General features: G+C 37.3%; 1 protein-coding gene across 2 annotated transcripts in view; it reads left to right on the top strand.

The window, feature by feature from the left end:
- The window catches only part of raver2 (ribonucleoprotein, PTB-binding 2), an 83,706-nt gene that overhangs the window by 13,067 nt on the left and 43,689 nt on the right, over positions 1-26,950 (top strand). For both annotated transcript variants that reach the window (XM_044128185.1, XM_044128186.1), the window contains exon 2: positions 7,004-7,070. In XM_044128185.1, coding sequence (XP_043984120.1) covers positions 7,004-7,070 — 67 coding nt within the window. The remainder of the gene's footprint in view (positions 1-7,003; positions 7,071-26,950) is intronic.

Raw genomic sequence — 26,950 nt, 5'->3', positions numbered from 1 at the left:
AAATCCCACTTGTTTATCTGTCTCGACTTTCACTTCTCCATCACCTTTCACAGCCTGTAAGAAGTGTGATCTGTGTAGAGACTTACTGAGTGGTACATCGGATAGCAAATGTCTAGTCTAACAAAATTAGAAAGGGAATGCGTGTAAATTGAGAGACTAAATTATAGATGATTTCAAAAATATCTGTCTTAACCTGTCTTGGATAAGTTTGGGAAAGAGATGAAGCATCTACCAGAGGTAGACCTTTATGGGGCTGAGCACAACTGATGAGACGCCTTTCTTACTCTTACTTTGGATCTTGTTGTATCAGCCCTTAGTGAGCCAGACTGGGTCCTATGATCTGTGTTTCTAAATGTCCCCTTCATCATCTTGATGGATAGAGACTCTGTGCTCAAAATGTGTTTGACTGGGCCTCGAGGTTGTCTGTCTAGGGTGGGACTGGCTGTTTTCTTTTGGCAGTGGCTCATTTCAGAATTGGAGACACGAATTCTAAACAATTCAAAAACAGTCCTCCTTGAAAGTTTAAAGAATTACACTGGAAATACAAACAATACAACTAAAGTTTTAACAGCTTGGATCAGCTTCATGTTTCTGTGTGTTGCTGGTCAGTGACTCTTTCTATCATTCTTACTGAAAAATTAGTTGGGAGGTGGAGGAGTCATAGAAGATTCATTAACTTTATGTTTTCCCACAGTTAAGCTGTTGCTTTATTAAAGCAGCATTTCATTACATTTCAGTATTCAGTTTTCTTTAATCTGTCAACAGCCTTTGTCTTGAGAATATATGCCAACCTGCCTCTTGAACTGCCAGTTCATTAGTTATGCACACCCTCAGAGACAGATTTAGTTCTGAAATCTGGCTAAACCAGTCCAAATCAGAACTTTTCTTCTTTTAAAGCCATTTAGATTTTGATGTAGGCTCTGTATCCAGCAGAATTATGATTATGTGCATATTTTTTTACACAAGTACAAAGCATAGAACATCCTTGATCTTGTGAAACTCAGTTTTAGCATCCTTTATTGAACGCATAGTGAAGTCACTTGTCAGACATTCTGCCAAGTTTTATACTCTAAAAGAAACTGTTGTTTGGACATCGCATGGCTCAGTGGTAGAGCAGCATAATGTGCTTTATGGTACACAGCTGTCCTCTGACCGATGCCCGAGCCATTTGATGGCTCTTCCCCGTCTCTCTCTGCCCTCCTTCCCATCCAGCTGCAGTTGAATGGAGGCCACCAGTCCACTAAAATCTTAAAAAAAAACTAAAAAAAAACTTGCCAGAAACAGTTTCAGAGCTGTAGTCGAGGAACAAACTGGTCATTTCCTAAATTGAGGTGAAGTAAACAAAAGAGTAGCACTTTTTTTTTTTTTTTACTAGAACTCTTCATCACTTGCACAGGTGTTATATGTGCCCTATTTTTGATTTTTGTTCAAAACCTTTTTAATGATTGATAGGCTGCACATCACTGGGTTGTGTTAAGGAAGTGGAGCTTATCACCTCTGGATGGCCAACCCCTCCCATGAATACCTGTGAAACCTCTGCTGCATCCCAATATTTACTTTTCCATTTCACCTTAGTTCCACTCTGAATCTGCATGTATATCATATTTAGCATTGTGAATCCGATTAAATGTGCATGCTTGAGTGCAGAGTTTCACTGCTGTAGTTTTAAATTGGAATAACAATTTAGATAAGGCTGCTGAGGTTGATGGTGCATTGCATCTTGTTCTGCAGCTGTTAAGCAGTGAATTACAGCTTGAGGCAGTGGCAGTGTGCGCTGATCACGGAGCAGACAGGTGGGAATGTCATTACTAGCTGTTCGAAGGACTATTAGTGACATTTTTTTCTTTTTATTGTTTGAAACCTACATGTATTTCTGCCAGGTGCAAGATCGGAATGCTATACATTCTTTATCAGGCCATGTGCTCTGAAGGCAGTTTTACTTTCAAGCTTCACCAAAGTGCGCCCCCACACACGTATACAGGGAAATAAGCTGCAGGCTGCTCACGGTGATACTGGCTGGGTTAACTTAAAATGTCAGGTTTTGAAAATGTTAAAGCCTGCAGATTGATTCTTATTGCTAAGAATGAACAGGAAATATTTTCAGAACTGCAAGGCTCAGGGAAATGGCTTTGGTCGACTACCCCCACTGGAGGGGAAAAAAGTTAACTATCATGATGAGCACCCAGAAGAAATGGTCCAATTTGGACAAAGTTGGGTACACATACACACTTGCAATTTGTATATAGTTCACCAAATAGCATACAGTGGCTGGTATTGTTTCTGTGTGGAGCACATAGTGTTACAGGCAGTTGCTGGAGTCACATTGTAAATAGTTCAGCAGCTGTCTACCATTTGCTGTTCATGATTTCTTGGTATACTATAAAGCTGCAGTATGCAACTTTTATAAAAATATTTCCAATTTTTCCACATTTGTTAAAACTGTCATCATGTTGTGACAGTATAATGCTAAGAATGAGACAGATAATATATGGGAAAAAAGCTCCTTCACCTCTTCCCAGTGCTACTATTGTGGTCTGCAAAAATACACCGATCTTAGTCAAAAACTACCATTGAGAGCCAGGAGGAAGGTTCTAGTTGTCAACCCTGCTCATGTACATGCCGCTAAATGTGCTAATTGTGGAGAAACAACTTACGGTTTCAAGAAAACTATCTATTTGCTGTCACATGTGGCTATGCTAACTAGCCTTAGCATCTATGTTGTGGTGAACCTGCTAAAGCATAGCAGATGCTAAGGGGCAAGATGTACACAAGCTTGATTGACAGCATTAAAACCCTCCTCCGGGCTGTGATTTGTTGTTTCTGACTGAAGGGTGTATTTCTGCAGTTAGTACTGGGAGCACTGGGAGTAGTAACTGTTTCTGTTTAATAAAAGCAACATAAATACATAAAGCAACTTTAATGCATTATGCAAAGTGAGAGTACCCTCTGTTTGTTTGGTTTGTTTTGGCTAAACATGACCTTCGCCACATTACTGGGGTCCCTCACATTTACAAAGGCCTTTAAAATAAAAACAGGATCCCAATCTGAATAAAACTCTTTTTAAAAATAAAATCTAGATGGGTATAGTAGCTGAAATTTAAAAACTGAAAGGCAGAAACTGGCAGTAAAAATAGCATATTTTTAACTGTTTAGACTGAGAAGTTCAGAGGAGAAGCAACTTTGTTTGGGCTCTATAAATAGTCTCTAAACATCTTGTTATATGTTGAGAGAGCTGAACTTTCAGCCCAGTTAAAGTGTACAACAGCAAATGGATGCACATTGAAACATAGTAATGCACTCAGTGAAGTAATTTAGTTTTAGTATCACGAAGGGCTCTGGAAGTCACTGAAATAATATTGATCCTTTCCTTCCTGTCTTCTGTTTTTTAATGGTTAATTTGCACTAAATGTGATGGAGATAGAAGGGTGCAGAGAGGAATAATTTGTTAGACAGATTTGTTCCAAAATGATGCAATGATCCATAATATGTAGCATCTCAACTCTGCACAGGAGTGGGCTGGCTGGTTTGATGGATAGAAAAAGAGGATAATTTGTCAAACCACCAATACTCATTTTATTACTGCTCTGGGTATGTAATCGCCCCACTGAGGGACAATAAAGCATATTTGTAGCCTATTCTTTACAGGATTTAAGGGAAATAATGTAATAAGTTGGTGCATACACTCTGCCTACATAATCTCCCAAAACACGACAAATGTGTTTATAACAATATGACCATAAATTGCATCATTATTACTATTCAGAGTTCATGTCTTTATCTTCCTATTTGAATAGGAGCAGAAAATGCATCCTTTATTTTCTGACAGTGAATAAAGACACTGAAAACATTAACTGGCATCAAAGCGGTGTCCTCTAAAAACTCATCAGTTCTTAAAAAAAATGTTATCCAAATAAATGCAATGTCATAGATCTCATCTCTTTGCAATAATATGGATATCGGCTTTTCTGTGCATACAAATGTGGGGTCATTCTGAGCTGTTGGGAGAAGCTGTCCATAAATTAGCAGAGTTACAGACAAATGCGTTTGCATACCAAATAACTGGTATGTCATGCCAGTTATGACATAATATCCTACTTTAAATAAATACAGAATATAAGAAAAGAGATTTAAATCACGAAATAAAGGAAGCTATTATAACAATAAGATTGGATATAAAATGAAAAATAAAATATAAATGTTACATTAATATGTTGTAAAAAATAAACATTAAGACTGAATTAAATTACTTGGGAAAGTTCTTATGTTTTGTATTTTTGAATGTGTTACTTGGCACATTTTTTACTTTATTAAGCCATTATTTTATTTCTTTATTAATTGACAATTTTAGCAGCATTTGTCCTTCATTGGTTCTCATCTTGAGCCTGAGAATTACAAAAGCTTGCCATCATTTTTTGAATCCAGCATATCAGGAGAGAGGCACTTAAGACAACAAAAGAACAAGCTGGTATACTTGATTCAGCCTCCCTATTTGAAAAGCAAACAGAAGTCAGTCGCCCAAAAAATGCAACGATAGAAATCAGTACTCAACTGGACTCAGTGGAGCTAAAGATAGACAGAGCATGCAAGAAACCTTTTGGACACAGACCTAAGTTTTTACAGGCACATAAAGTCTGTCAGTAAACCAACTTGATGTCATCTTATAAACATTGCCAGGATAAAAGGTTTGTTTTGAATACAGAGAAAAAGGAACAACTTGGGTTTGCTTTTGCAGTTAGAAATATTGTAGTAATTCATTTACAGGTTCCTTAAAAGAAAAAATAAATCAATCGAGTAACTGCAGGAACATTGATCAGATCTCACCAGTTCTTAAACCACTGTACTGGCTCCCAGCTTTGTAGAAGGAAAGACTACAAAATTTCTCTATTGGTCTGTAAAGCACTAAACGGTCTTGGCTTGAAATGAATGTTTGAGTTACTTGCCAGGCATGAATCATGTCGAGCCCTCAGGTCTTCAGAGACCTGTTTGATTTAAAGATCCTCTCCAACGTTTAAATCTTAAGGACTTGCTACAGTTGAGAGCTGAGGGACTCTGTTCTGCTCCGTTAATAAAGAGACTTTAAACCTCAGAAACAGTACTGAGGGAAACTGTTTTCAATGATTCTGTACTTTGATACTGGTACCACAACACAATGAAAGGGGACACAATGGTTCATTTGCAGACCTGGGAGACAGGGATGCAAATTAATCATTTAAATCAGCTGCGTTGGAACAGAAACACATTACTTACCTAGCATGTGCTAGCACTTTTGTTTGTACACATCACATTACATAAGGTCAATGCAACAGACGACAACTTATTGCAGTCTTTACTATGGATAACTATAGACCTGCTAGCATTAGTTTAAAGGTTTATTTATTTAATACAGCTTTAGGTATAAGTCTGGTCTGGTTTTGCTGTGTTTGGATTTGCTGCTAACATTAGCCTTCAGGGAATAGTTTATGTGTTTATGTAAAGCAAGTTCATACTGGTCAAAACTGCTCAATACAGCAACACGTCAAAATACCTGAGCTTTATTGCTTATTGAGTGAATCGATAGAAGTTTACATAAAAACACACCTTTTGTCTTGTTTACAGTCAGTTATTTCTATTTGCTAAATGGAACAATAAAGAGAAAATGTGTCAGATTATTTATTTACTCAAATTAGAAGTTTGCACACTTCTTACCAGTGTTTGTTACCATTGCCTTTGTATCCCTTGGTTCAAACATTTTTACATTTTCTTCCACAAGCCTCTCATAGTTGTTCGCTGCAGTTCTGGCCCATTCCTCCCAACAGAACTGCTAGAATAGAGTCACGTTTGTAGGCCTCCTCACTCGCACACACCTTCAGAAATCGGCCAATAAATTCTTTATATGAGATCAGGGCTTTGGGATGGTCACTACAAAACACAGTTTATTTTCTTGACTTTTCTGTTCCAGCCTCTAAGTTTAACTTTGTTCTGTACAGCTATGTTGCAACATTTCAGTTACAAGAGTCTAAAGTCTAAAAAGACACTTGTTCCTATCATTAAACAATCTCCACTATAATTTACTAAACCGTAGTCGAGAAGCCGTGCGTCTACATCACTGCCAAACTAGTAAGGAAGGTAGTGAGGCCAAGAGAATTCAGCAATGAGCAGGAGTGCAAGGATCTATTGCTGTATTATTGCATCTTCGTGCTTCTTGTCTTTTCTCACCTCATCATATCCAGTCACCAAAGAGACAAATGCATTTGAGCTGGAGAGGAGAATCTGATTTACAGCTTTGATGCATCAGCGTTCGCCTCTCATGTGGCTTGGAGTTCTTCTGTCTTTGTGTGGCTGAAAGAAAGCGTTTCATCGAAGCAATTTCACTTTTAGCTACTTGTTTAAAAGAACACTAATTTGTTTCTTTTCAATAAAGATAATGAAAAATGTTTGCCTGTGTTTCTTCCCTGTTATTAGCAGAACTTGTGAGCTTTATCATTTCAGTTATTTAGGATTCTGTTTAGTCTTTTTTGGTTAATTAGGCTCCTGAGATCAGAGACACTAGAAATCAAATTATGTAAAGAACAAAATGATTCCCTGCTTGCCAGTGTAAGAGATGCTGAGGTTTGAATGTTTGAACCAGTACAAAGATGAACAAGCAGAGTGAGGGGAGTATTAGGCTCTTCTCTCTTTGTTTTGTTTGGTTTAAGTTGGTAATACAAGTTATCGCTTAATAAGTTAATCTAATGTTGACTGATCTTATCAATAGACTAACGAATAATTGTTAACGTAAAGGGCTAACATGGTATAACACACTCAATAAACTAATCTAAAGTAGCAATACTGAATGTTTCTGACCCTTTGTTTAGACCGTTTAGACTAAATGCATTGGCATCATTTGCTGATGTCACCAAATTGAATAAGAAGGATTTCTAATTTTAATAGAAGTAAGTGGTTTCAGTATTTTAAAACTGAAAATTTGATAGTATTTTGTAAAGCTGTTTGTTTTTTTTAAACTTATATTGATGTGTCATTGCAGGAAGTCCATGAAATTCTGAAAGAATATGAGCTGAAGTACTGCTTTGTGGACCGCAACAAAGGCACAGGTATGAATTATAACTGACAAGACACAAAAACACAACTGTTTCCTATTACGTATGAGTCAGAGCCTTCACTTATCATTTCCAGATTTTGTGATTAACAACATTAGTCCTTTTGGGACTGTGATTCACAACAGTAATATCTTGCCATTCTCAAATATTAACACCGTGCCTCTTGCACATTAATTACATTACAACAAAAGTTCTGCATGACTCTTTCTGAAGAGTTTCTGTTAATGTTTGGCAAGGTTGGAAGTTATACACAGATAAAAGCTTAGAGGCTAGAGTTTATACATAATCTAATTTAGTAGAAAATTATACATTACCATTTAAAATTGCCTGTTTATAAAAAAAATATGTAGTCATTTGCTGGAATCCACTGAACTCTTCTTCCCATTATGCTTAAACTTGGCTAAAGAATATCAGGGAACAGTGTATGAACAGAGACAGTTCAGAAGTGTTTTGTTGCAGTAATGTGTTTAAGATATGCAGACTGGTGCTGTTGTGGAGGATGCAGGATTTTAATAAATGATTACAGAACTTGAGCTGCAGATTAATATTCCCTCCTGCTGATTTCTCAGTGCAATGCTAATACACCAAATGAATAAAAAGACATGATGAGGAATTACTAAAAAGTTCTGTGTGACTAAATTTAGCCAATAAATCACTCTTTGTGTGTTGAACGTCAGGAATTTCTTTCTCTTGTTAAATATTCGGAAATCTGAAACTACTGAGGTTTTAATCAAGCTTCTAAGAGGAAATAATAAAAAAAAAAAACCTACTACCAAATTCACTCAACTCTTTCACAATGATAAGTGGAATGCTAAATACTGCCTTAAGGAGCTTTTTCATAACTGCATGATGGATCTTTAAACTTTTAAAATATGGGTTATTTGAAAGTAAAATTTTACAACTGCTTAATTATGTTTAACTTTGTTTTTAGTTATTGATAAATATTTTAAAAAACTAGCAGGAAGAAAAAATTAACCTTTCCTTGTGCTTGGATTTATTTAATAAATACTGTGTGTTTTTGATTTCATTGGAAATAAGTTGATCTCTTGATATAAAATGAATGCATTCATTATTTTGTGTCACTGTATAAGCATGGCGTGTTACTGGTATAGTACTTTATCTGGACTAAAAAGTTACTGTTTTGAGGGCCATTTCATTTTTCTTGAAATGCTAGATGAAGTGACCTGACATTTTACCTACTGTATGGATTACACTTTTAGGAACTAAAGCATTAAATAAAATCCCAAGCCTCTTGGTTAATGGTTTTTGATTTTTAAAAATGTTTTTGGAAAATATTTGTTACTAGTAACATTCCAACAATTTAGAATTCAAAGCGACAGCCTGAATTACACAAGTTTAAAAAGATCTTATTTCTTTAAAAGGATTCATTTTTGGACAGGACAAGTTAGAGCAATGTAATTTTTGCTTTGTTTTTTCCCTCTTAGTAATAACATTATTTTGGCTGCAAATTGGAGGTTTTCTTTCATATCATCCCAGACGAAATTACCGGCAGACATGCATGGAACTGTCAAAAATAGAAAAACAGAAAATCTGTATTGTCAAAGAAAAACCTAATTGATCTGTCTCTAGTTACTGTTGTGTGGATGAATCGACTAAACCAGCTAAATTTTCTTCTAAATTCTCTTGTAGACTCATTTAAATATAGCTCTACCTTAGAGTTATGTTTTGAAATTAGCTGTAAAGCTGTGCTAAGTGTCATTGTGTCCATATTTTCTTCACTTTCTGACAGTTGCTGCTCAGAGGTCTAGAAATAGAAAGAACACACAAACACACAGATTCGACCCCCTGCCCTGAGAGTGTGTCCCTTTCCAGGGAAATCTTACTTAGTGTCTATATTTAGGCCCTGCAGCCAGCCAAGCACCTGAAACTGAACACTTTTAGAAAGTGGTGGGGACTTGTAAACAGCTGAACTGTCAGAGGAGGAGCCTGTAGAAAAGGTTAATGGGGGGCCTGATGGAAAAGTAGTCCTTGTTGGACCTTCAGCCTAGTACTGCCTCCAATTAGGACTCTCCTGCAGGACTGTACTAATGTTGGACATGAAGAACATCACAGTCCGCTTAAATAAAAGTTGAATTTATGTCAAACTTAACATTATAAGCAGAGGCGGCATTTTCCTATTGTTTTCTCCTGATTGCTGTCATTTTGAATCTGCCTCCTTTCTTTGTCTTACTGTCTCATAAATCAACACATGCAACATTTTATTTTCCTTTATTGCTTTGTTCTGTTCACTGGAGTAGTACTCACTTTTATTTCAAGAGCTTGCTTCAGCAAGCTGGCAACATAATGTGATGACTTCTTGTCAGGTTGCAGGCTTATCTGAATGAGGATTGAACATGTTTGTGGAGGCATAAAGTCACAACCTAAAGAGTTTGGAGAAAACTGTGTTCTAAAATGTCTTTTCTAGGTAATATTGACATGACTGGTATTAAGACACAACACTGCTGCAGGAGTGAGGCCGGTGGGACGCTTTTTCTGCTCCAAGGCATAAGCATTAATAGTCTCACCTATGCGCTGTAACCCAGTTCCTGTGCAACAACAACTTACATTTTAGACTCTGCATGTAGAAACTTTTGGTAACTTTAGGATCCTTGTCATAATTTTCTACTTTTGGAGAGATTGACATTCAATTCTAAGTTGTTTTTTTTTTTTCACTGAGCATAATGGTAGTTTTCACCAAAGTGAATGACTGAATGAAACGTAGCAAACCTGCAAGAATTGTTTTGGAAGCAAGGAGAGAAAAAGTGAAACTAAATCATAATCCTGCATTCCTGTCACCTTGGAAGCCGGATCTCATAGATAGGTGGGAGGGCATTCTAGTTGAAGTCGGAATTTCGCAGTTCTGAGTACAACTGGAACGCAGCTTAAAAAAAGGAAACCAGATCTAACCATGAAGGAAAAAAAGACGTAGACTATAATATTCTGAATAATCAATGGCAAGGTCTTTACTGCCATTACAGTAATCAAACCCTCATTATAATTGTTGACCAACGTTTTGCTTGTTTCCACTAATATTTGGATTTAGTGACGAACTCCAAATCTTAAATTCTCCAGTCTTGCCTCCACAGATTGTCAGATTTAGGTCAGAACTCTAACAGAGCCACTCCGATAAAGATTTATTATCTCTTGTCAGAGGAAAGGTGGGCAAAGTTAAGATGGCTTTAACCATAAATCTAAGACATTTTTTACTTAGCAGTAAAAATTTAAAAATCTCACTTCTAAATTAATTTAATATTTTATGTAGATTTTTTAAAACATCCCTTCTTGCCATTGATTGTGATTGTATCCCTTGTTTGAGTCATTTAAACAAGGGATACAATCAATAATCAACCCAAAACGTCTTTCTGAGCAACTTTTAGCGCATAGATATTTTACAAAACCTCATTTTTAACTCTAAACTAATTAAATCATATAAACTGATTTTGTTCTGGTTGCTAAAGCTACCAAAAATTGGCATGTGGTTTGTATGATTTTTTTCCACGCCTCTACTTGTTTTATCAATCATTGATCAGTCTTTGAGAGACGTTTCTGATTCAGATTAGTATGTGATCGATTAGATGTTCTGTAGATGAAGTGGTCCAGCTCCTACAGAAACAAACTGGCTTTTTTTCTGTAGGAAAAAATATTGTGGTTGTTAAAATATTCTTGTAATGTAAGTGGCATTCAAGAGGATGCAACAGGGAGGATCAGTGGATAAAGTTTGAGTGTGTGCGTGTGCATTGGGAGATCCCTGACCCTCTCACTTGGAGGTGTAAAGCACTGATTTCATGCCACTGGAGTGTGTGTGTTGACAGATTTATTTTCCTCTTGACTCTGTGACCCCTCACCCCACACCCCTGCTTGTCACCTACCACAGACCTTCATCCAACAAACCCAGAGCCTGCTGGTTTATGTGTGATATATGTTGTTGTAATTGTGTGTGCACTGCCAGAGTTCTGTATACACACACCGTGTGAGTCATCAGATTTTGTTCTGGGATTTTAGAGGCAGGGAGACCTAGTTTGGGTCTGTTTTTCTGTGTTTGTGGCGGACTTGCCAACCTCTGGATCAGCTTTCAAGGCAGCTGTATAACATCAACCCAACCGAGTGTTTATAGTCTGACTCACGCTCTTTCCTTTATCCCCTCTGCCTTTTCAGCTTTTCTTTTTTTGTCTCTCTCCAGCCACTCAGTCTCAGAAATATTGTCTGCTTTTTGATAACTTGCACAATATTCTGTCCACATAGCATCTGAAATGTCATGTTAAAGTTTAGATTTAGATCCTCTCACACTAATGAATGTTTACTTTTATTTATACTGATAAAAATATGCTGCTGGTGTTGCTGTCTCTGTAATGTGCTGCACAGCCATGGTTTATATCAGGGTGAGGGTAAAAAAGAGTTTTGTTGAAAGTAAACCACTGGTGTTGAGCCTTTCTGTCTATATCTTCCTAAAACTTGCAGGACTATTAACTAGGGATACAAACAGTTAATTGTCTTATAATTAATTGTCAATAAATGGTTTATTAGATTAAAATTAGTTCCATTTGATTTACTAATAACAAGATTTTAAATGGATGGTAATTTCTACCATAATTAAGCAGCCATCCAGCAGAGGGCACTGCTGGTTATCCTTCAGTGGAACCAGTTGATACAGAATTAAAGATGGCAGCAGGATCCCAGAACAGGAAAGAGGAACCGACCGAACTAAGGAAGAGCTTGGAGTGGTTCTGTTTTGAAATATAAACACTCTGCAAACTCCTTAGTTTAGAACCTTAAATATTACATATTTAACCGTTCTGCATGACGGAGCACTGCCAATAACTCAATCAAAAACTACTGATGTGCTACGAAGGCGAGGATGTGATGACGACAGAAAAGCGGAGGGCATACACAGGAAAATTGTAACATGATATACAAAAACATGATGCCAATAAACACAGTTGATTTTGAGAGATTTCTAAGTTTAATAATGTGAGAAAACCACAATATGTTTATTCAATCAGGATTTATTAATTAATTCATTTAGGAAAACAATGAGAACTTAATACACCGACTACACACTGCATATTTTTTAAGTACAGGATTGAAGTTTAAGTTCATCCATCCATTTTCTTACACCCTTGTCCCTTGTGGGGTTGGGAGGTGCTGGTGCCGATCTCCAGCTAACGTTCCGGGCGAGAGGCGGGTTAATCCCTGGACAGCTTGCCAGTCTGTCGCAGGACATGAGGTTTAAGTTTTGCAGAAATTTGTTTCCATCTTTAGTAGCACATCATTCCTTCCCTGAAGTCTAAGGTCAGACTTATGTCAATTTTAAACCCTAAATGTCAGTTTTTAACCCCATCAGCTTACCCAAATGTTTCAGTTGGGTTTATATACATTTTTCTATCCCAACCTTATCATAGTTGCAGTGAGATTTTCACATAGTAAAATGTTCATAACTATCTTTACCCATCACTGCATGATATTAAAATAGGCTAATTTTTTTATTTTAAGATCCTGTTTCGGATCAGAATTTTTTCTATTTAAAATATTTTTAAGATATTTTTGCTTAACTTGAAAGTGTTTACATATTCCATGATTATTATACCTTTTATACAAAGAGTATGTGATGACTTTATAAGCTTTTGACTCCTCCCACTGCTCCTTCCACACCTTTTACTAACCTAGAAGTTCAATAGGCGTTGAACCAGGGTTTTACCAAAGTGCAGCAGCCGGTGGGGGGATGAAGGCAGAGAGGAGGGGTTTACTGAGGCAGCAGAGTGTAATCAATCTGGGCTCGTGTTGTTGCCGAGCTCTCGGCGGAGAATTATCCATGAATGAGCGTTAGCTGGGCTGAGTAATCTGTTCATCTGTCTTCCAGGACTGGGCTGGCTGTGATAAAATGTGTTCTGCTGTAACAAAGAAGGTGATCAACAAGTCAGAAGGTTCATTTGGCCCCGAGGTTAAACTGGAGATCCGTTGAATTTTTCATGACGTGACATAATGTACGTACAAGTAACTGTGCTTGACGGAAAGTCGTACATTGTTTTTGTTTTTTTCCCAAAAATTATTTTGTTCAACAAAGATAACATACAGCAGATTTCTTATCATTAAAGTCAAAAGAAGCATTTTTTCTTGGTTTAAATATACAAATGAGCCATAAAATGGTTTTATATCTATTTCTATTTGTTAGCATCACTTTCTGGGCTATGATAAAATCCCAACAAAATATTATTAATTATATAAGAAGTAAAAGGATTTTGTAAAGTTTGTGTTCCTAACAGAAAATATTGGTTTTGGCTATGAAATCATTTCACAGCCGAAGTCTTAATTAGTCTTTTCATCAGTTAGAGTCCATTAGTTTTTTACAATGAGCAGTATTAACGAGCTCAAACAAAGTAGATCTGGGGAAATTTCAGGCAGTGATGGCATACATTCCCTCGAGGTTTCTTCAGGTCAGCTGCAGTCGTTTTTCACTCTTATATTCAAACACTAGTTGTGGTATTGAAGGACCCCCATATGGGTCAAATTCAGCTGTCCACCAGGTATAGATCAAAAATCGCACCATTTTCCCCAAGGAGCTAGAAACGGGCCGCAGTTTTTTATGTGTAATTGGTGTGAAATTCAAAGATATTCCCTGAGCTGAGAGGTTCACATTCAGAGGCACAGAAACACATCCCATCATGCAAAGCACTCACAGCCTCCTGGGCAAATGAATGTCTGGCTTTAAAACGTATACATTTGTGTGCTTAGAGAAGTCAATAAAAAGTCCTTAGAGAAGAGGTCTTATTTTCAAACTGTCTCTTATCCAAAGAAAGAGCGCAAAAAAGAAAGCAATATATGTATATATATATATATATATATATATATATATATATATATATATATATATATGTATATATATATATATATATATATATATATATAAAACAATTTTCTGAATAGTTTACCTGCCTTGAAGTAAAATATTTTCATAATGCAGCAGCACGATTTCACCCTGATAATTTTTGAAAGTTCAACCTTTAATTTGGGCAAATAGTGTGGAGAAATAACACGCTAATTATTTTCTCCCATAGCAGTTTCTCCAAGAAAATAGCTCCTTACCTTTTCAACATCCACAGTCAGGGCTGTGAATAAACGGTTTAAAACCACTGAAACTGTGACGAACGCAGCAATGCAAGAGTCATGTTTCACTTCCCACCATGCTAGGTGATGGTAAAGCAGGAAGCTGTTAATATTCACTGTAATTTTTCTCTTTAGCTTTTGTAAAGTTGTTTATTTAAGAGAACTGCATCAACAAGTGACAACCCCAAGGCTCCAGAAAAAGTTATAGGCAGCATCTACATGGCAATAAGTTGGGTTGGAGGCATGCAAATAAAAAATCTATTCTGTCCAACAATCAGAAACAAACTTTCTGACTAACTGTGTTTCCATCAATATTTTTATATGTATTTTCAAGTATCACATTGGAAAAGGTTGATCAAAATCTAAAATTCTAAATTAGTCTCACTGTTGTGCAAAATAGTTTTAAGGCTCGCTTGAAGCAGTTTTTGTGTTTTATGAAAAGAAGTTAATTCGCCTAAGGGGAGATGAAAACAAATTTGCCCTAAAACTGATAAGGGGTCATCATTAGGTCTTTCAGAAGGTCAATGGACCAAAACTAATAGAAATTGCTCAAGAGGGACAAAATTACTTTCAGTAGTCTTTTCATTTCCTAGACATTAAGCTAAAGCTGATGGAGCCATTCTATTAGAGTGACTGGATCTTCTGCGTTTGCTCAAATTACAAGTCAAGATTATTTGTATGACACATTTCAGCAACAAGGCAGTTCAATGTGCTTTATACCATAATAACATAACACAGTTACCTCTTATGAAACAAGCAATAAACATTACACTGTGTCAAATGCCATCATCAAAATCATTTAGCAAATATTCAAAAAATATGTTGACCAGAGTTCCAGTTACTAAGAATCAAAGGTAACTCAAAACAGCTGGGTTTTCAGCCATGATTTAAAGGATCTCAGCGTTTCAGCACCTATGCAGTTTTCTGGAAGTTTGTTCACGCAATAACAAAGGTCTATAAAGTATTTGGTGCAATGTCAGATACAATGAAGACCCCAGATAGACTTCCAATGAGTATTGGGTTGTCTGGTGGTTGGTGGCAAGTTTTGTCCATTCTTGTTCACACATGATGCACTTCACAGAAGAGATTTCATACAGTAGAAGCACCTGAATGGTCTGCAGCAACTGATTCTGATAAACGCGTGAAGCTCTCCCTGTCTGAGTATCTGAGCTGCTGTTCTCTCTGCTGGATTCTCTCTAGCCTCGACTCTGATTGAAACGCACTGCTCCGAGGAGCTTCGGTATGCATGGTCTGCACCTCATGACCATATCCGTCCACAGAGCCATTCTCCTCTGTTGGACTTATTAGGGCATACTGATGAGTGTTTATTTTAGTGCACATTGTGTTAAAGGGACTCCCTGGATTCCCTGACTGATTGTTTCTGTCCCTGACTTTCCATTGAGGACATTACCTGGGGCACTCTGCTTTCCGTAATTTCTACACTTGTTGTAGACGAGATGTTGCTTCAGGAAAAGCTCCTTTAGTCAACCCACCTCCTTTAATTCTTGCCTTTTTACCTTGTTTTACTGCACCAGCCTCTGTATGTTAGATTTTTGCTCCTGCTTCCTCCTATTACTGCGCAGGAAGTGTTTTGCCAGAAGATTGTTGGGGAGACTGAATTCTGAAACCTGAACATTTAACAAGATTATCCACAGATTTATGCCTGATCTGCTGGCATTCCTTTCAACATAATGACATTATAGCTTTATTTGAGTTTGATTTAAATGTTGATCTTTAAAGTGTGTCTGTTCACCTGCTGCTTCAATTTTCATCAAGGATTATTGTGATATTGCTTGACCAACTGTGTACCCAGTTTTTTGCTTGCATGATCAGTTTTTCTGTCAATTTTAGGGATCCAAATGGAGATTTCTTTTTCTTTTTAATTGTCTCTCAAACATTGACAAAAAAAAGTTTTGGCCAAACTTGTACAAAAAAAACTGAGAAAAAAGTTTGAGGCTTGTTTTGGTTGCGCATCTGGTGTCAACTGCTAAGACAATGCCAGTCTACCTGTCAGAAAATCAGACATGTTGCTTGACGGGCACAAATTTCCATATGAACCCACAAACGGGGGAGGGGAAGGTGCCTGCCACCCTGTCTGGCATCCGTCTATCTAGCCATGCACTTTGAACATCTCGCTTCCACACAATGCTACTCGTCCAGAAGTATGTGCAGTAATTTGGCCATGCTGCGGAACAAGGGATCTGGGGATACAATGGTGAGGGTTATCCGGGGAATCCCTTCTTTTCAATGGAGGCCTTTGTGCTTGTTGTTTTTCTGTGCAGTAATGAAGACAGTACATGCTGGCAGAAAGCTCACTGGCCCCTCGCTTTGTGTTTTTGTGATGATGTGGATGTAATGTTGACGAAAAAAGATACAGGTCGAAGCTTTACTTGTAATAGTAAAGCTTTTTTTTCTCTCTGTTGATTGCTGTTTACATCAAATATGAATCATATGGCCAGTTTCTTCATTTCTCCTTTTAAAGAGAGCCACATGCATCCTTTGGGTTACTGTTTTTACCACGGATGAATCAGTCGACTGGTAGGTTCTACTTAGCTGACGTGAACCAAATGTGGAGATTTGTGGATATCCACAGAGAGATTAGTATATTTTTATCTTGCTCAGGTCTCACCAGGTGCCACTCTTTATTGAATTAATGGACATCTGAAATCTAAGCACTACCAGGTATCGGTAACACCACCACTCTTTGGTGAGGAGGTTAGTACTTATGGAAGACAAGTCAGCTTTAGCCATTTTCCATGGCTACATAAACATCTCTAGCTGGTTCTTCTCTCTGGAATTTGGTGGATTCTTTGGTCAGCGGACTATGAATCAAAATTAAGAATTGAAATTTAAACAACTCCAAGAAAATTTAAATGTTGCTCCCGGATCGAGTTGATTCTCAAGACTCAATGCCCAACTCCACCTTCCCATAGATTGTTCTGGATCAATATAATTTAGTTCAAATCTCTATCAAACTCTGTCAAACTTGAGTATGATAGAGTTTGATAGTACTCTTAAAAAATTGTTTATATTTAGCCCGTTGTTTTCAAGCTGTAGGTGCTGTAAAAAGTCTCTCCCCCCCTCTGGCTTTAAGGGTGTAAATGATGGAAATGTCATGGAAAATGTATTCCTCCTTCACTCTCCCTCCCAGAAATCTGCAAAATAAAGATGGATTGAGACATCCAACTTGAAAAATGTTCTGGAATATTAAGATCTTCTGTTATGTAAGCCTCGTGCCAAAAGCCATCATGGTACTTCTTAATGATTTAGATAAAAGGCATTTGTATGCGACCAGTGATGTAACTGCCACTGCCTGACTGCACGGTCAGAGCAATTATTCAGATTAGGGTAATCTAGGTTTGACTTGATGATGTGGGTCTAGAGCAGAGCTTGACATGTGTTTTGTCTGAATACTTTATTTGGTTGTGATGTTGTCAAAGATGTGGAGTGAAAGGAAAAGTTGCACCAGTTTTGGGCCACTGAGATGTTAACCAAGGATATTGCAGTTCTGCGGTCTTCAGCCTAATCATTAGGCTGCCAGGACAGCCTGTCTGTTTTTTGTTGTTTTTTTGTCAGTGCCTGTGCTTGGGGTTCTCGCAGGACTTGAACAGCAGCTGCTGTAGTAACAAAGTCAACACAGCTCTTTTTCTGTTGTTCACCTTTTTGTTCTCCGTCTTCCTGTCTTGAGCTACGGCAACACGAGTCCATCTAATTGCTTCCCTGGACAGCAGCTTGTCACCGCTCTCCCTTCTTCATGCCTCCATCTTCTTCTCCTCTGTCTCTCTCTGTCATCATCTGTCCATCTGTCCACTTGTGAATCACTAAATGCAAATCAGCACAAGCCATGCAAATACGATGGCGGCTGTTACTTTTGATGGTACAAACACTTCAAAACACACACGCAGCACATTTTATCTTTTTGTCTGCACGCTTTTTTTCTGTTTATTGAAATGTTTTATACATTCTAAACAGGGCAAGTCTGCTTTGGTTTGCTAAAGGAGCTACTACGTACAAAGTCCCTGAGTTTGTCCATTTTCTCAGTGCATTTTGTACAATGCACTGCCTTTAAAGCCAAACAAATAATCCACGTCACCCTTCAAAATACGCACAATCAGATGGGACTGAATAAGTTGGCACATAAACCACCAGATTTCATGTTAAGCAACAGTTGTCATTAAATATGTGCCATTCTTTTTCTCTTCCAGAAGAGTACACTTTCTCGAATTCAAAATCTATCAATTGATCTTGGACTCTGCGCTTTGGAGATGAAGTGTCACTCTGGCTTTGAAGGACTAGCATTACTTATTTTAAAAAGTCAAGCTTGTACTCAACAGTGTGCAGAGAAGTGGTGGGGATCACACTGCTTAAACATCATCAGCCTTAGAAAAAATCCACATCTGATATACTAACTTCTCCATTGAGTACTGTACACTTACATAGGATAGTACAGTGTGGAAAAGGTGTACCTAACCCTTCAACCTTCTTCTCTGTTGGGGTCCAAGGTTGAGCACAGCAGGTAGACTCTGCTGCAGCAGTGAGACAGTCCATTAATTTCCCTGTTGGAAAGAAATTAACACAATCTTAATGGAGGTTCTGCTGAGTATAAGATTAAAGTTACCTTCTTAGTTTCTGTTTTTTAAAAATAAGCTTTTAAAATTTATCCTATTTCGAACGTAAAACGGCTGTTCTGCTATCTTGACTGTGCACACTTTTTACTTGGATGTTCTATGTTTTTTATTAATAAAACAAACAATTCAGGGTTCAGAGTGTTCCTGTGTTTGTATGTTTCTTAACAAAATGAGTGTGTCTTTCTCTCTCTGTCATCACGTTCATGTCACCGTCCACATCAAGAATATGATAAGAAAGAAATGAAAGATCCCTGAATATGCAAAGATGGTTTCATCAGAGCGAGCTTATCTGCACACACACCAGTGCACTTAAAAAAACACAGCTAAATGCACACATGACCTCACATTTGTGGTTTAAAAACTTTGTTATAAATCACATACTTAAGCTACATGCCACACCCAGCACACGACACAACACATACTGTTGAGGCCTGATAGTTAAGGTGAGTGTTATCAGGGCTCCCAGCCATGCTGCTGTTTGTGGAGCATGCAAATGCACGCCAAAGATAAGGAGTGCTTATAACCAGCCGACCACAACCAAGCTCTCTCACACACATACACGCAGTTTCAGGCTCCGTCAGAAGAGGAAGTACATCTCACTTTGCCTTGTGAGGTACTATCAAGATGAAGTTTTGAATATTCTTTATGGCCTGTTTGTTCCAGTGTGTTGTTCTATATAAACAAGGTATCTACCTTTTCTACAGTCCTTGTGAATTTGAAAATGTAACAGTCAAAACATCCACTGATCATTAGCAGTATGTTGTCAAACTATTAAAATCTTCCCTAAACAAGACCAGTTAGATCCTGCCACCTTTATAATATAGAAAAAAACCACACAATTTAACATCATTTTAATGGAATAAAAATGCTACTAAAACATGCTGCTAAATGCATTGAAGGTAATTTTGCATTGTTTATTTGGAGTAATAGTATTTGACTAAATCCACTCAGTGAATAAAATTTAAAGTAAAGTAAAGTGTTTGTCAGGTAGTTAATAGTATGTGTTTATTGTTCTGGTAGTAAGACCACATTATCTTGTTTTATTGTATTAATATACTTGTGGATTTTTACAGAATAGATTGTGGTTTCATGGGATGACAGTATCTAAATACAGATATGATTGCTTTGATTAAAAAAAGACAGCAATATTTTTCCTCACTGATTCTAAAATATACTATTATAGGTGTAATAATGTTACACCTATTACACATGTAATAAAAATAGAATAAACACCTGCTTTGGAGTAATATAAAGTATAAGTTGTGCAGATTTTAATATATGGCTTTCTTGCCATTTTACTTTCAGAAAGTAGAGAACGAAAAGCTTAATTTAGGTGGTTAATTAGACAGGACGTATTCTTGCTTTGCCAACCGGCAATCTGCTGCCAAACACAGATCTTACCTTAATACTGTTAAACTGCCCAAATCCAATTTTAATGCATAAATACATGAACATTTTGTGATGTATAAAATTATTTTATTTTATATTACCCTACTCAGTTACACATTTCTTTTTATATGAGAATGCGATTTTTAATAACTGTGCAGTTGTAAATTTGCTCTCACTGTACAATCTCTTATATTTTTTTAATATTTTGGGAAGCTGCATTCTTCCATTTGCCTGTCACCTTGCTGATGGGATACCTGAGTTTCCCCACTGAGGAACAATGAAGGATATATCTTGTGGTAGCCTAAATAGAACATGCTTTCATTTCTCCACAGGGAAGTTGATACTTATTGCTTTTGCATCACATCAGCTGTAAACCAGAAAAACAATAAATGGTTTCCTCAGAATCAAAACCTTACCATACATAGTGTGACCTCATATCAATCTGGAAATGAACATTCCACGCCTGGGCAATAAATAGGTTTTTCAGCACACTGAGGTATTGCTTATCCCAAAAACATAAACATGCATTATTTAATAAACCGATAATGGAACAAATGAGTTTTTGAACTGATTGTGTTTGTAGTTGGGGGATTGATATCTTCCATATGCGAGAGAATTGTTAACTTTTCTGTCTTTCCTTTAAGCCTATTAGATATGACTCCATGCATGAGAAGAGCTAGCTTATAGTTTACAGTGATATTTACTTAACACTGACATCTCATATCTTATGACTCTCTGAAGTACAGCCCGGCAGACTAAACATTATTCTCTAATTCACACCAAACACTTCACATATGGTCTCTGATTTAATATTTAAAATAGGATGTTTCTTTTTATAAAAACAATTATGCTTTGAGAAGAAATTGTAAAATTCATCAAGTCATGGCTTAGTTGTCAGGAAAGAGAATATCCATACAGCCCATTTTTGCATCTGATGATCTTGATCAAGTTTCTGGAAGCTTTAGCTTTCCCCCCAGTTTGACCTTAAGGAACTAGTTGGAACCATTTCCAGAATTTTCCCTGCTAGACAGGCTTCTTTTCAATCCTGATGGATGTGTCATACTAGGCTGATTATTGATACCTGAAGAGATCCTTAAAGAGATGGCATTTGCTATTGCCCTCAGCACCTGGTCATGCCAACAGCAATAACTGCCCTCTGCCAGGGCGACTTGGCAGTTTGTCAGATCTGCATCCATGGCACAGTGGGAATGCTGGGCTTACTGCTTGGACCCAAGAAAAAGGATAATGCTAAACCAACCAGAGAAAATCCCTGAATTTTCACCTTTAATAAAATGAGCTCAATGTTCAAAAATATTGTAACTTAAAATTGGTGATACTTAAAACCTGGTATACAATCAACGCAGAAACCGGCCTCATTACTAGCTTTGAAGGAGTTCCTATTTACATTCTTTATTTTATATTAATGACTTGGACGTCAGCTCTATTATCCCTATTGACCACAAAGTTAACATCACTTTGTTCATATTGGCAACTCCTAGACATTAAGGTCCTACAGGGCCTTCATCGGCAGATTCTTGCTGATGTCTTTGGTTGACTTTGTGTTGGGGTTGTGAGCTTTCTGTTGGCTGTCAGATGATGCTGGTCAGACCCGTCTTGGATGGGACAGTTTTGTCTCATCCAATGTGTTGTGGTTGTCTAAGAGGTCAGAATTGGACTCAAAAGACTGAAGGAGTTTGCACAAGTTTGTTTGGAAAAACTACCAGTATATTAAATCTGTGGTAACCCTTGAGGTCCCCGACATAGCAAAACATAAAAAAAGATCCGCCTAGTAAATGATTTTGTAGAACTTTGTAGATGAAGCTGTTTTCATATTTGGTGTGTGTTTGTCTTAAAATCTAATATTGAATATAAAACAACACTGTTTTGTGCAAGAGTACACATGTTTTAGACACTATACTGATCACCCCTCAAAATTTTAAAATATTTTTTTTAGTAATGTGAGTGAATCTCAAAGATTTGCTCAGTCAAGGTTTTTCAAACTGTGGTATTTGGTGACCCTGTTGGTGGAACTTACAGTGCTGTAAGACTGGAAATTTGCATACAAGACTGTAGAATGGGGTTAAATCACTAAATTTGGGTTAAAAACCAACTACTTTTGATTTGAAATATTAATATTGTAATATTACACTGTATTTTACAGGATTAAATGTGATTGTTAAATTGAAAGGAAATGTATGTTCTGAAATAAATTTGAATTCATTTTAATCTGTATTATTATAGATGGGTTAAGTGGGGCGATATGTTAATGGATCAAGTGAAGCTTGTTTACTTTTCTGATTTGAATGAATGTGAAGATGCTACTGCTTAGAATGACTACATAAAAAAATATTAATCTTCAACGTTTTGACTGGAATACTTTTCCCTTTGAATTGGATATTGAGGATCACAAATATAAAAACCAAAGCAAGTGGATGAAACTTATAAAATGTCAGAAAAATGGAAAGGAACATAAAAGGAATCAATACTAAACTGAGTGATCAGCTTATCTAAGTACCTTATTGAAGCTTTTACTGTCAAAGTGTTAAACTTTCTAAATGTCAGGCTGTAAATGTGGCTGCCGCATCATTCCAGATCTGAAGAATCTGAAGACTGAGTGCATTACATTATGCAGATCCATCTTATCGGCTGAAATGGAAATCTATATGCATACTACAAAATGTTTGTAAATGATGCTGAAGCATGCATCCGTTTTTAGAGCAAAATGCCTCTAAGAGTAGCTGAGCAGCTGAGTGAACAACGGAGCTGTGGGTGGAAGAGTGGGCGGCTGGTTGAAAAGAGGCTGCATGTTAGATCCACTCAGCTCTGCCTCTGATGCATTTCATCCAGCCATCCTGTGGTTTTCCACCTTCCTCATCCAGCCACAGATCAAACACAATGCTTCCAAACTCGTGTACAATTTAAATGCTGCTTCCACAGTCGATTCTCAAATGAAGAATCTTGGTTTAAATAAAAGGCATTTTCTTGCAACATTATCTAATTTTTTTGTTTTTTTAAAACAAACCTTCATTTATTCTTTTATTGAATGGTCAGGACAGTTAATTCTCAAGGGCCATTTGTTATGTGTGGTGTAATACTTTACAAACAAGAAGTTTCTGCTCTCAGGACTGGAACTGGCAGGTTTATGGTCTTTACTAAAGATGGAACAGGGATATTTCTGAAGAGGCAAAATAAAATAAGTTTTAGTCTCTTTTTAAAAATTTATTTAAATGTTTTACTTTTGGCTGAAATAGAACTTTAAAGCATAAAGGTCAAAATAAATAAAGTCAAAAGCTTTGTATAGAACTCTCTGGGAAAAATGTTAGCTGGTAAAATAGGGTTAAAAAGTTTTGTATGTCTCCCCAAATACAAAACCTTTTCTAAATTAATTTCTGACAATAGACTTAAGAACGACCAAAGGTCTGAACCCTCCACTTAGTGCTGTGAGAGTGCCTATGTGAGAGTGTAGGACTGATGCATAGGGAAGTTGTTTGTAATGATGGGAAGGAGTCTGTGGGAGGACCAGCGTGTTTGAAGAGAGCAGGACGCTGCTCCTCTGAAGTATTTACTAATGTTGAACAGGAGCAAGAAGTAAAGCCACTGAGATTCAAAAGGTGATGAGTTGTTGTTTTTTTATTAGTGCCACACTGGTGAGAGGTACTGATTTATGGAAAGGTTCTGTATGCAGACCAAGTTGCTACTTTGCTTTTTCTCCGGTCTTGTCCCTGGGCTTAATTCTTAGTCTTTTTCTGAATTGTTTGTAAGAAGAAAATACTGTTTGGGTAGCATTTTACATAAAAGCAGCAGTCCCCACAGACAGCGTCGGGTGTGATCTGAGGATTTAAACACTTTGCAACGAAGTCATAAACATCCCTGGGGGCTTCATTGTGTGGAGGATTCGGAGGAGACTGTGTATAAGAAACAGATTCATAGAGAGCTTATCTTTTCTGACACGTCAGCCTTGGCTTCTACACCGTAAAACAAACTGTGTCTGCTTTAAAATAGTAAATACAGTGAAAAAACTAACATTGTTTCTTAAGTTCTTGCTTTGGCAGAGAATTGCACAAAAGTCTGAAATTCTACAGTTAAAAGCAGGACTCCTCTGGATAATATTTGAGTTTTTCAGATGATTTTCATTGTTTTCCTCATGTTTTCCATCGACAATAATGTTTGTAGATTATTGTATTTTGTTATCAATGGATGTGATTTAATGGATCATTTATTAACTATTTAGGCGATGGTGTATGCATGTAGGTGTGAAGGTATTTTTCATTATTCTTTCTTACCTGTATTTGTTCATCTCATATCAAAGCCATCATACAAAGACAACCCTTGAGTCTCTGCTGCTTTCAGTCAGCCGACTAAACTCTTTACCAAAGAGAGTTCTCCTTCTGAAGCTTTCATCTTGGCCTTGGGGGCTTGGAACAGCAGGACCTCCTTGCACCCAGCTTGAGAACCTGCCCCTCGAGTTTCCAGGTCTGCTGTGCGCCTTGTAGCTCCCCTGTTTTTTAATTAGCTCTTTCAACAGGAGAAAGTGGCAGCAGAATTATAGCCTGGGAGGTAATTTCAGTTGACTATTTCTTTTTTTCCCCTGTGCCCCTGCACATTCTTCATGGGAATAATCTACATGTGAAAAAAAAACAACACATTCAGAAGCAGAGACCCATAATTAAGATGTGGCACTTCTGTAATTTCTTTTTCTTCCTCCTCCTTTTGTAGTCAAAGTTCACTGGGTAGCCCACTCAGTGATTGGCAGGATGTGAATTATGAAATTATTTTGTGAGCTATTTGAATGTCATAGGTCTCCTTGTCACTGCTGGAGAGCGTACTGAGCAGGATTTAAAGCCAGCCTCCGCCTGACAGGCACCAAAGTCATTAGAGGAAACAGAAAGAGCTCTACCATAAAACCCAAAGTGTATTTTCTTAATCTCCTTGTAATGCCTGATGTTAGGTAACATACTTGATGAGTTAGATTTTCCACTTAGAGATCTATATTTGTAAGGGTGTTAAATGGGGTTTGAGGAAATTGATTTGGGTGGAGGCAGTTTGTGGAGATGCATGCAGCCGCATGGATGTGGAAAGGCTATTGGAAAAGTTGTGAGAAAGGACAGAAGACAGATGTTGGCAGATACAACAATCAGGGTAAAAGTAGCTGAGAAAACAAGGCACAAATGCATAAACAGAGGAGTAAAGATAAACTGTAGAGACAAAGGAGTGTAACAAGACACAATTCATGGTTCAGCACATTTCTAATGTGGTTACAATGAGAGAAACAAAACAAAATGTAACTTTGTTATCTTTATTCAGATGTTCAAAAATGAGAACTGACTAAAAACAATTCTCTTACTTGTATTTTTTTAAGTGTATTTTTACCAGATCGACAATGCTCTGCAATTCAGATGGGAAGATTTTGTCTTGAAAGAAGGCCTGTGTAAAATAAATGCTCACTAAAAACAATGTGTTAGGGTGCAGGACACAAAATAAACAAAAATGATTTGGTTTCAGTTTAATCTTCAAGATTCACAGCACATAAAAATATGCCTTAAAAAGTTGGTGAAAATGACTTCCTAATATGCTGCTACTTTCATGTTTAAAACCAACTATTGGCACAAATATTCCCTGCAACCAAGCCTTCTGACTTTACTTATGACTTTGACGCAATCTGAATTTCTTTGGGTTTCCTACATGCAGTGGCCTCAAAATTATATATTTGAAGAAATTTTCCCATATTTGTAATGTATTACAACAAACAAAATTGAAACAGAAAAGACTAAAAGAGTAAACTGTGATATTCTCTCTGAAAACTTCACTCTTCAAATGATCTTCTACTTGGGTTTATGAACAAACTGGTCAAAGTTGTCAGAAACGGAAGAGAATGGATTCCATGGATTTAATCCCTTGTAGAAACAATATGTCAAGATGAGTTAAATGTAAGCTGTTATCTATTTATGCTGTCATTGTTTGCAATTTTATATTTTAATTGTAGTTCTACAATGATGGTGGTCTTTGATACAAGTGGTCTGTTGCTGAGACCCATTAGAATCAACATGTAGCTTAAGAAAGTTTGGCTGTTTGGAACTTTGGTTGATGCTTTGCACTGATTCCTCAAAAGGCAACGCACATTGACAATGCTTTAAAATATGAGACAATTGGGGCGTGCTGTGGTGGCGTAGGGGATAGCGCAACCCACATTTGGAGGCCTTGAGTCCTCGACGCGGCCGTTGCAGGTTCGATTCCCGGATCTGACTGACATTTGCCGCATGTCTTCCCCCTTCTTCTTCCCCCTTTCCTGTCACCCTACTATTATATAAGGGACACTAGAGCCCACAAAAAGACCCCATGGAGGGGAACAAAAAAAATGAGACAATTCCACTACATCAAGACGATGTAGACACCAAAACAGATTTGTGTTGAAGGGGTTTACTTAATGAATTTAGCATGACTCTGATTTCCAAATCTACCTTTGTTGACGTTCTTTTTAATATTTTTGCATGCATGACCCTACTGACTGTTTGACCTGTTCTTATCTTTCATCATGCACAATACAAGGAGCAATTTACTGTCTCTTTCTGTGGCATCAGTGTTTGTTTTTCCTACTAGTGGGTTCTGTGTTTGAGGATTCTGTCTGTGGGTTGAGCTGGTATTCAGATTCTTATTTAAGCTTTGATGTAAGATAAAAGCCCTGATCACCAGCAGGTGAGTGGGGATGCTGTGGATCAGAGGAAAGTCCACTTCCACTCTCTGCTTTGCATGTTTTGT

This window comes from Gambusia affinis, linkage group LG10 (assembly GCF_019740435.1).
Source record: "Gambusia affinis linkage group LG10, SWU_Gaff_1.0, whole genome shotgun sequence".
Classification (NCBI taxonomy): domain Eukaryota; kingdom Metazoa; phylum Chordata; class Actinopteri; order Cyprinodontiformes; family Poeciliidae; genus Gambusia; species Gambusia affinis.
This window is presented reverse-complemented; position numbering and strand designations above follow the sequence as displayed.